At 35.9% G+C, this 11,835-nt stretch overlaps 1 protein-coding gene across 1 annotated transcript in view; it reads left to right on the plus strand.

The window, feature by feature from the left end:
• Positions 1-11,555, plus strand: part of GPR65 (G protein-coupled receptor 65) — a 16,824-nt gene extending 5,269 nt beyond the window's left edge. Inside the window, exons 3-4 of the mRNA XM_008581212.1 lie at positions 4,388-4,438; positions 9,883-11,555. Of these exons, the coding sequence (XP_008579434.1) occupies positions 10,332-11,342 (1,011 nt within the window). The 5' untranslated portion in view covers positions 4,388-4,438; positions 9,883-10,331 and the 3' untranslated portion in view covers positions 11,343-11,555. The remainder of the gene's footprint in view (positions 1-4,387; positions 4,439-9,882) is intronic.
• Positions 11,556-11,835: the final 280 nt, after the last annotated feature.

An 11,835-nucleotide genomic window follows, 5' to 3' on the forward strand; every position in this document is an offset into this window, starting at 1 on the left:
AAAATTTCTTGGAAAATTTGAATTAAAAGATAATACAAATCTTTCCATGAACTCTCTGAAGACCTCTCATATTTCTTTCTCTTGCATAATTACTCTGGCTAGAACTTCCAGTACTATGTTGAATAGAAGCAGCAAGAGTGGACGTCCTTGTCTTGTTGCTGATTTTAAAGGAAAAGCTTTTAACTTTGCACCATTCAGCATGATGTTAGCTGTGAGCTTATCATATGTGGCCTACATTTTGTTGAGATACATTCCTTTTACACCTAATTTGTTGAAAGTTTTTATTATGAAAAGATGTTAAATTTTGTCAAATGCTTTTTATGCATCTATTGAGATGATCATATGGTTTTTGTCATTTGTTCTATTAATGTGTTTTATCACATTTATAGATTTGTGTATGTCAAACCATCCTTGCATCCCTGGGATAAATCTCACTTGATCATGGTGAAGGATTCTTTTAATGGGCTGCTGAATTTGTTTTCCTAGTATTTTCTTTAAAAAAAATTTTTGCATCTGTGGTTCATCAGGGACATCAGCCTGTAATTTTCTTTTCTTGTAGTGTCTTTGGCTTTGGTATCAGGGGCAACATAAAATGAGTTTAGAAGTATTTCTTCTTCAATTTTTTTGTAAGAGTGAGAAATATTGATATGAGTTCTTCATGTGTTTGTTAAAATCCAGCATGAAGCCATCAGACCCTGATCTTGTTTTCAAAGGGAAACTTTATTACTGATTCAATCTCCTTATTCATTATTGAAATTTTTTTGTAAGAGTGAGAAATATTGATATGAGTTCTTCATGTGTTTGTTAAAATCCAGCATGAAGCCATCATACCCTGATCTTGTTTTCAAAGGGAAACTTTATTACTGATTCAATCTCCTTATTCATTATTGATCTGTATGGATTTTATATTTTTTCATGATTCAGTCTTGGTAAATTATATGTGTCTAGGGATTTAACCATTTCTTCTAGGTTATCAAATTTCCTCTTTTTATAAGGATACCATTCCAGTTGGATTAGGGCTTCATTTTAACTTAATCACCCCTGTAAAGGCATCTCCAAATACAGACATATTCTGAGGTACTTAGGGCTAGGGTTTCAACATGAATGGGGTAAGGGCACAGTTCAGCCTCTAATACCATCTCAGATCTAGGGAGTTTGGGTGTTGCCAAGGCTGGAAGGCAGCTCAACCCCTGCGTCTCAGGTCTGCCCTCTGTCAATTCTCGCATCTCCTGCAATGCCCTTGTTCCCTTCTGGTCTTCTGTAGTAAGCCCATGTAGGCTCACCTGAGTTGTCCCTCATTGATGGCTACAAGGCTCCTTCAGTGCCACAATGGTCTGTTGAAGGTGCTGTGAGGTGGGCAGAGGACTTCCTTCACTTCTGTGTGCCCCCTCATGACCTCCGAGACATCATTCTACTCTGCCTGTGCTATGTGGGCACAGGGGAACTTGCTGAGGCTGTCTCACATTCATACTCCTGAGTCTCTCTACCTAACTGTCCTTCATCTTGGGCATGAGGCATAGGCTCACTCTCCTCCCCAGATCACATAACTCATCTGGGGTATTCATCACCCACCCCCACCTCAGGGCTTGCTGGGCGGGGGGCTACAGCAGTCAGGACACAAGGCCCCTTTCTCGAGCACGCACCACATCTAAGCTCTCATTACTTCCTCTCTCACAATGCTAAGCCCCATTCCCACCAAACAGGAAAATGTCTTTCTGTTCTTGGGGATGGAAGCTTTGCTTTATCTCATCAGGTATCTGCCCAAGCATATTGCCTATGCCTCAGTCCTTTCCATTCCCCTGAGTTGCCTAAATCTTTTGGAACTCAAAACCTACATTGTCTTTTTCCTCCCTACTTTCTGCCAAAAACCCCATCTCTTGAGGCAATAAACGCAAAATGGTTAATTGAGTGTGTAAGGGGAGGACTGGAGTAAAAAGAAATATGGCTGGAAAACATTGCAGTATTTCACAATCTTACCCTGTCATATTTAGTTGCTACTTTAACTAATGAAATTGCACTAGAAATGTGGTCTTGCAGGGGACCCTTCATCAGCAGAATAGATTCTTTCACTGTCTGCCCCATGGAGAAGTTGGAACTGGGCCAATCACATTCTGTTCCCTTTTTCCACGTGGGTAGACCAAGTGCTCTGCCACTAGCCAGAGTTGGGTGTCCTGTCTGTGACCACAGAAGACCAGATAACTGATGGCCAGGAATGCCAACTCCCTAAAGATAGTGTTCTGAATAACTGTTAATTGACTTGGTTTCATCTTTATGTTGTTAAAATGTCACAGTGACTCAGTACACTGAAATTTCCAACTGTACATTAGATAGCCCCGTGGTTGAAAATACAGTATTGCCATGTTTTCTGGACTACATAAGAAGCAACTTTCTTAAAAGTTGATAAATTTCTTACTGCATAGATTTGGCAAGGTTTTAGTATAGGTCAGCCATGGTTTTTTCTTCTATTTAATCAGGAGAAGTGAAAGTTTGATTGTCTTTCTTGTGTTTTTTTTTAACTACATCTATTTTTTTTTCTGAAGAGCAAAATACATAGATACTTGATATGAATATGAAAACACCCTTTTCCTAAAAGCAGAAGTATAGTCTATTTATGTAAAATAAGAGATTGTGAGAGTCATAAAATACCCATGTAGAAAAACCACAGATAAGCGGATGTGAAAGACCAAGCGAAATTGAGAATTTAGGATTTACAGTCACGAGTAAACTGAAATCATTACTTTCATTTTTGTGAAAGTTTAAGGCTTTTATTGTTAATTTTCCACATTGTACTTATAATTTTCATTTTTTCAGTAGCAATTTAAATTATTCTGAATTGTCAAGTTACTGTATGCTAAATTACAGATTCTCTTGTACTTTATAAATGTAAGGTATTATTTTTATTATTCTCAATGAAAGACCTACAGAGGAAATATTGAAAACTTGTACATTGCTGATTCACCCTGTTTACCTCCAAGATGAAAATTCTTGGTTATATCACAAAATCAACTTTACCATCCGGGGGTAGGAAAAAAAACGCCACCACTAACAACTTTTAATGTCCTTTTTCAAACACAGGTCCAGAATGTCTTAATTAGCCTTTAAACTTAAGTTAAATTTTGTCCATCTCAAATTAATTCTGTTTTTATAAAGTAATGTCTGTCTTTGTTTCTAATAAAAGTTTATGAGAGCAAGGTTCAAAAGTGATGTCTTTGAATTTTTTATATTTCAAAAGTAGGAAGTTCTAGGAGCTAATTTCAGTTAAATTAAGCCAACTATAGATCTGGCGGTAACTTTTAACTTGTTAATGTACTACATGAGTTTTTTGTTTTTGTTTTTATTTTTGTTTTTGTTTTTGTTTTGGCAGCTGGCTGGTGTGGGAATCCAAACCCTTGACCTTGGTGTTATCAACACTGTGCTCTAACCAACTGAGCTAACCAGCCAGCCCTTACATGAGTTTTTATAATAACAATATATGTATTTCTGAAATAAATTTTCAGGTTTTATAAAATTATTTATTTGCCTAACCCAGTTGGTTTAGATGGTTTTAGCAATCTCTGTTTTCTATTCCAAGAGGAGAATCAAAGTGGAAAATGGTTTTCCAATCAAATACTGTATATCCAATCCCATTAGTCCCTCAAAGTAAAAAAGACTTTGCAACATTGGCTACCTTAACCCCCCATGCCCCATCATTGCCATTAAACAACACAATATTCACCATTAAACATCCAACCCCCATTCTCCTTCTGTTTTGCTCCCAGGAACTTGATCACCCCGAATGGGTCTACAGCATCCCCTCCAATCTCACACAGGCACATGACTCATCCTGCCTTATTAGTCTTCTCTTGTAGTATGTATCCATTTTGCTATTGCATTATGATTACTATTGAACGTGCCTTCTCTTTTACTAGGAGATAAGCTCCTTTGCGGTATTAGCCAGGTCCTGCACATCTCCCAGAACAGTGCCCTAAGAATATAATAGGTATATGTACTGACAGAATAAATGAATGAATAAAAAAAAAGTAGTACTTTTTTTGTTTGTTTTGTTTTGGTGGCTGGCTGGTACAGGGGTCCAAACCCTTGATCTTGGTGTTATCAGCAACATGATCTAACCAATTGAGCTACCAGCCAGCTCTACATACTCTGTTAAGTAAAGCACATATACTATCAGTATACATTTGCAATTAAAATGCCAAGAGAAAAGTGAGTTATAAAAATTACACTGCAATGATAAACAAAAACATCTTTTAAACTATTTAAGAGGTTTCTTTTGTTCAAACTTGGATAATGTACATCCTTCTTAAGATGCTGCTTCCTCATTGGTTTATGACGAAATATGAGTGCAATATCCTGTTCCCTCAACAGTGTCGATTTCTCTTCTTGATGCCAGCAGATTTATCAGGCTCCTCAGTCAACAAAAGCGTCACCCCAAGAAACATGAGTAAGTATAAGATTAAAAAATGAAATGAGATTATTAAGTAGATATACTTTGGCATGACTGTCAGCAATGTTGGCAACATTTTCTCTGGTTTAGACTGTAAAAATGGAGAAACGCAAAGCATTAGGAGAGCGAGAAATGAGGAAGACACATGGTTTCCTCTACTTTGAGCAGCGGTAAAGGGATATCAAAACTTAAATTTAGAACCAGATAGGTAAAACTATAGATACACAAAAAGGAGGATGTTTGTACTCCATTTCCTCTTTAGGAAACAGTGTGTTGACAAATTGCGTTAAGTTGTTAGGAAGAAACCTGCCAGTTCCTGGCTGTAGAGCTATTTGGCACAGTTTTTTTATCAGTACAATGGTCTAATAATATTTTTATACAAATCAAAAAGAATGTGAAGTTAGAAAATCATATTTTTAGTATTAGTAGGTATCAATTAATTATTAGTTAATAAGTAAGTGACTATCACAGTGTCTGAAACATAGTAGAATCTTAGTAAAGTAGCTGTTAAACAGATAAATGAAAGCGACCATTCTATGTAACACTGTAGAAAAATATTTTACTTTTGGTCATTGTCATCGATGATTTGTACTACTTTGAGAGCTGTTTAAAAATAGATAAACTTTAATATACTCTAGATTGTCTCCTTTTTTGGCATTTGGTAAAAATGAAAATAAAAATTTAAAACTTATCCAAATTTCTCAGTGCTAGGTTTGGTAAGGGGCAACAATAATCAACCACAATGTATATCGACAAAATAAAATTTAAAAAATAAATAAATAAAAATGATTTTTTCAAAATTTGACTTAAGTGGCCAAAATAATATCTGAAAAGATGTGTGAATAATGGGAATTATGTATTCCATCAAAATCTCAGATCCACACAAATTAAATTAACAACTATCATCTGCAGAGCTTGGCATCATATGTAAAGTGTACATTGCACTCTGAGTGGCCTCTGGCTTCTTTGCCATGCTCTGGCTAGATGACCAAAGATGATCTTCCACGAAATGGAGGGGACAGCACAAAGGATGGCAGCAGATGACTGATGTCAGTAAAACAATAGTATCAGCTAACGTCTAGTGAAGCCTTACCATGTGCCTGGTACTTGCTCCACATGTCATCTCATTTAACCCTCACCACAACCCTATGAAGTGGGTACTAACTTACACATGTGAAAACTGGAACTTAGAGAGGTGAACAAACACATACTGTCACAGATTCCCAGAGGGCTGTTGACAAGCTTTCAAACTGTCTTCAGAGCTCACGCTTATAACCACAAGCCGGTATTGTTGCCCAGTAGAGAAGAGACCTAGTATCTGCTTCACCAGACTCTTCTGTCTTGTGGTTGTTGTAGTCAAGGCAGGAAATGATTTTACAGCTAGAGAAATTCATTCCGTTGACAACTTTATAAACCTTCCTAAAATCATTTTTTTCCATTTTATCCATCTCAATTTTTCTTAAGAGAAAAGATGCATATTTATTGAGTAACTTACACAAAGGAGGAAGAGGTCTCCACTGCCCATCTCCTGACTCTCTAGGTCCTGATCCTAAGGGAGGATATTTTCATGGCTCTGTTGTTCTCCCCAGAGGCTTGAGCACAGTGGGGGACGTGATGTTGGGCATGCAGCAGAGTCCCTTTCCCAGTAGCTTATTCAATCCTTCCTGCATCTCAGACTTTTTCAATTATATCCTTTAGTGAGGATTTTGGAGGTAAATTTTCTCAGTGGTACTTTATCTGAAAACATAATTTTTGCTGTCTTGAAATTTAGTTCTGTTGGGTTTACAATTATATAAGATAAGATATATATGTATGTGTGTGTGTGTATATATATATATATATCTCCAAACTTTTTTCTCAGTTTGGGAATATTAATCCCCCGTCTTCTTGTTCCTGTTACTCCTGTTGAGGAATCCTGTTTCAGTCTAAATTCTAACCTTTGTCTGAAATTTAGTTCTGTTGGGTTTACAATTATATAAGATAAGATATATATGTATGTGTGTGTGTGTGTATATATATATATATCTCCAAACTTTTTTCTCAGTTTGGGAATATTAATCCCCTGTCTTCTTGTTCCTGTTACTCCTGTTGAGGAATCCTGTTTCAGTCTAAATTCTAACCTTTGTTAGTTGTCCATATTTTTTCTCTGGCTCTTCTTTTCTTTAGTCTTTGGTGATCTGCAGTTTGATTGCAATGTTTGTAAATATAGATTTCCATTTTTGTTTGTTTTTAGCCCGACTTGGGATTTGCTAGCCTTTATAAATCTGGGATTCCGTGCCCTTCATCCCTTCTAGAAAGCTCTCAGCCATTATCTTTGCAAATATTCCCTCTTCCCTATTGTCTCTTTTCTATCTTTATGGAACTCTAATTATATATATGCCGAATTTTTACTGTACTCTGTGTGTCTCTTTGGTATTTTCTTTAACCCTCTAATAATAGTTTTATTTCTTTAGCTCTATCTTGAGATATACTCATTCTTTCTTCGGCTGGACCTAATCAGTTCGTTAGCCCCTGTGTTAATTATTTTTAATTTAAATGTTTATATTTTTATATCCAGAAAGTTTATTTCAATCTTTTTAATCTTTTGCTCATTACTTATGTGTTCAAATTCCTTCTTTTATTCCTTTAAACATATTAAACACTCTTGTGTTATGTGTCATTAATTTTATCTCTAAAGCTTTGGTGGATCTAGTTCTCTTTTTTTCATGTTTCTACTCAGTCTCACACATAACGGCTTATTTCTCTGTGTGTTTGTGTGTTTTAATGAGGTCGTATTTGTTAGAACTCTATCTGTGGGCTTCTCTAAGCCTTTACTGAGGAAACCTTCCTCAAGGGAGGATTTGCGTTTACTTCTTCCAGCTGGGTAGAATTTATTTATTTTTTCCTATAGTAAAACTTTATTTTTGGTGAATTTATTTCCATAATTATTTGAATTATTTACATTTTTTTGTCTTGTTTCCCTGAATTACTTTTTATACACGAGGAAAGAAGTAAAATCATATCATTTCCTAAGATGCTCCATCTGCAGGTAAAACAGGTTTTTGTTTGTGAGGATGTTTTTCAGACCATCTCACGCAGCCTTTTGATTTATCTTTTTTAACTTTTTAATTGCAAAACAATACACGTGCAGAAAAATGCACATATCCTAAGTATACAGCTTGATACATTTTCTTACAAACTAAGCATCCTTGTAGAACCAGCACCCGTACCAAGAAACAGAATGTTACCAAAATCTCAGAAGTCTCCCTTACCCCCTCTTCTAGCATAGGTAACCACTACCCTGACTCCTAACAGCGAAGATTAACTTTGCCTGGTTTTTATTAGGTAGTAGATATTCCTTTGTGCCTGTCTTTCTATCACTCAGCATTATGTTTGTGAGCTTCAGCCATGTGATTACATGTAGCAATAATTTGTTCATTTTCATTGACGCATAGACTTGAGTTGTGTTAATATACCACAATTTATTCATCTATTATATTGCCAATGGGCATTGTAGTTGGGGAATATTACAAATTGTGCTGCTATAAACATTCTAATTCTAGTGCACTCCTTTTGGTAAAAGCATTGTATGTGTTTATGTTTTCCATTTGCCTAGAAGTGGAATTGCTGAGTCATACAGTATGCATAAGTGCCAAACGGTTTTCCCACCAACAGTATATGAGTCCAGATGTTCTACGTTCTCACCAGCACTTGATATTTTCTGTCTTTTTTCATTTTATTTATTCTGGTGGGTGTGCAGTGGTATCTCCTGTGGTTTCAGTTCGTATTTCCTTAATGACTAATGAAGTGGAACATGCAGGTTGGCCTGAATTTTCCAGAACCAAACTAATGATGTAGACTCAGACCCTATTTCTAGGCGAGGACCTATGAAAGGCCGTGAATACTCGGGGAAGGATATTTTATTATAGTTTCTTACAGAAACAAAACTGAGGCAGGGAACTTGCCAGCTTTTCTCTGCAGTCTGCAAATGTCTGTGCAATTTATTTTGTTTATTTTCTAGTTTACCCTTTCCCTGAAGGCAGAGGCTCCCAGATCCCAACATATTTGGGATGGTCAAGGATCCCTTCCTACCTGCACAGACCCTAGCTTTATCCCTAGTTTCTCTGGTCCAGAGGACCTAGTCAGTTCCTCCAGATATGTACATGCCTCCAAAATACCGACAGTATGAATGCTCACTTACCTCCGTGATCTCAGCTCCCTCCTCTTTTTTCCATCACACTTTTTTTCCTTTCTGGAAAGTTCCCTATTGATTTAAAAGGCTGTTTTCCACATTTTATTTACACATTTAGGTATGATAAAACTAGACAATTTCTGGAGTTTTACTTCATTTTAAGAGTGACATATACTATGCACTTTGGATAGGGTTTGCTGTACTTGCGGAATCCTTGTGCCTCCTTGGCAGGTCTCTTTTGTGCTTAGGACTCATCAGCACTTGGAGGGGAGTGCTTCTGATGCTCTGCATAGGGTTCCGACAAAGCTTTCTGTGAAGGCTTCTGTGATGGTTTTGGAGGTAAACCATTGAAACCACCAATAGGCCTCATTAGCAAAGGGATATAGACAGAAATATTTCTCTATTCCAGTAAAAAGACAAGGATGGGTCCTCTACAGCTATGAGAATCTATGACATCATAGCTTCAAGAAAGAACTGACCTAATAAACAATCCTGTATAAAGGTGATAATTGATGATCCCAAGGTTTTACCCAGAATTGAGAACATTCTGTCCTCTCATTTATAAAAGTATAAGAAAGATACCCACAAAGGAAAAAAAGCATAAACAGAAGAGGTAAGCTTGTCTAATTAGGTATTGTTTCAACAAGCTGCCATATTTTAAAATTCTACAACCTCACTGTTTTTCTTATGAAAATATTTCCTTAGTTAATATGGTGATTTTTTAAAGTGTCTTATACCTAGATTGTATGTAAAACTAAAAATTTGAAATAGTTTAACCATACAGTATATCACATACCCAAAAGCATTTACTGATCACAAACAAATCATTGAATTCTCTATCTTTAGCTGCTAATAAAGTGTCTTATACCTAGATTGTATGTAAAACTAAAAATTTGAAATAGTTTAACCATACAGTATATCGCATACCCAAAAGCATTTACTGATCACAAACAAATCATTGAATTCTCTATCTTTAGCTGCTAAAATGGCTTTTCAACTTTGGTTTTGTGTCCTTAGGTCATGTCCAGTGAGAAATATAACTCCCTCTAATCTAGCATCCCTTAGGTAATTCTTATTTGAAATAGGTAATCTCAGCTTAATTTTATTTGCTAAAGTCGATTAGATAATTTTCCTATTTTAAACACCTTCACTGTAATTTAATGCAATTTTAATATCTTCAATAAATAAAGAGTTGTTTTAATATCATGATTATAATAAAATTATATATCTTTTAAACATCTAAACTATTTTGGTTCATCTTTCATTACAGAAATGAAGGGATCTTAAAAAGAGATGAAAATAAAGGTTTGTATGTTCACGTTTGCACCAATCTCCTGTGAGATTCATGAAGAAAAACGAGTTGGGAACAACACTCCATGGAGGCTAAGGAATTATCCCAATTGATCCTGGAGGGTTCTTTGTCAGTGTTCTGTGATAACGAACACATGGACCTCTGTTCATTAAATTTGGCTGATCACTTTAGTTAACTACCAGGAACCTGGATTCTGACTTCTAATCGTTGACATCTGCGTGAAAACTAACCTACATACATCCTTTAATAGCATTGATGAATTAATTAGAACTCAAGAAAACAAAGAAAAATTGAAAGCATTCTTACTAAAAGAGAATTCAATGTTGAAAGCAAACTACGGTAAGGCAAGACTTGCTTTTCTGTTTACCTTCTAAAGGCTCATGTAATTGCCACCTTAAAAAGAAAAAATGAATAGCACATGTATTGAAGAACAGCACGACTTGGACCACTATTTGTTTCCTATAGTTTACATCTTCGTGATTACAGTCAGCATTCCGGCCAATATTGGATCTCTATGTGTGTCTTTTCTGCAAGCAAAGAAGGAAAATGAACTAGGAATTTACCTCTTCAGTTTATCACTATCGGATTTGCTATATGCATTAACTCTTCCTCTATGGATTGATTATACTTGGAATAAAGATAACTGGACTTTCTCTCCTGCCTTGTGCAAATGGAGTGCTTTCTTCATGTACGTGAACTTTTACAGCAGTACAGCATTCCTCACCTGTATCGCTGTCGATAGATATTTAGCCGTCGTCTACCCTTTGAAGTTTCCTTTTCTACGAACAAGAAGATTTGCATTCATGGTCAGCCTATTCATCTGGGTACTGGAAATCATCTTTAATGCTGTCATTTTGTGGAAAGATGAAACAACTGTTGAATACTGTGATGCCAAAAAGTCTAATTTTACTTTATGTTATGATAGGTACCCTTTAGAGAAATGGCAAATCATCCTCAATGTGTTTAGGACGTGTACAGGCTATGCAATACCTTTGGTCATCATACTGATCTGCAACCAGAAAGTCTACCAAGCTGTGTGGCATAATCAAGCCACAGAAAACAGTGAAAAGAGGAGAATCATGAAACTACTTGCTAGTATCACACTGACTTTTGTCTTATGCTTTACACCCTTTCACGTGACGTTGCTGATTCGCTGCATTTTAGAGCATGATGTGAACTTTGATAATCACAAGTCTGGGAAGCAGACTTACACAATATACAGAATCACGGTCGCATTAACAAGCTTAAATTGTGTTGCTGATCCAATTCTGTACTGTTTTGTAACTGAAACAGGAAGATCTGATATGTGGAATATATTAAAATTCTGCATTGGGAAGCGTAATAAATCACAAAGACAAAGACAACGCATACTTTCTATGTCTACAAAAGATACTATGGAATTAGAGGTTTTGGAATAAAATAAAGGATTTTCTTGTTTGTTTAAGGTACATGGAATTATGTCATCAAGATTACATGTTGAAAAGGAAATCTAACATGGAGGGGACTAAATGTTCTGAGTGAACATTTTAATCCTGTTCAATGAAAATATTTTTAAAGTGCATTGTACAAGCTCCCTCCCTGACTTTTATTAGATAAGGCATATTAAATAAAGTTTAATATTTTCCTAATGACTCAGGGTTTAACTGTTAATGGCAATTGTTTTTATATACATACCATAATCCTTCAGAGTGTAAGGTGTGTAGGACTATTTATTAGTCTTTAAATCAGTGGCCTCTGTATCTGGTTTTTATGATTTTACTCACTCTTTAGATTTCAGGCTGTTGGCCATCAGTTCTCCCAACTTTATGTACCAGTCTCTAACAACCCAAAACACTAACTACTGCTTCTAATATTCTCATTCATTAATAAATAAGTTTTGTGTTAACTACTAGGGTTACAAAAGAAATTGTC

This window comes from Galeopterus variegatus, unplaced genomic scaffold (assembly GCF_000696425.1).
Source record: "Galeopterus variegatus unplaced genomic scaffold, G_variegatus-3.0.2 Scaffold2295, whole genome shotgun sequence".
Lineage (NCBI taxonomy): Eukaryota > Metazoa > Chordata > Mammalia > Dermoptera > Cynocephalidae > Galeopterus > Galeopterus variegatus.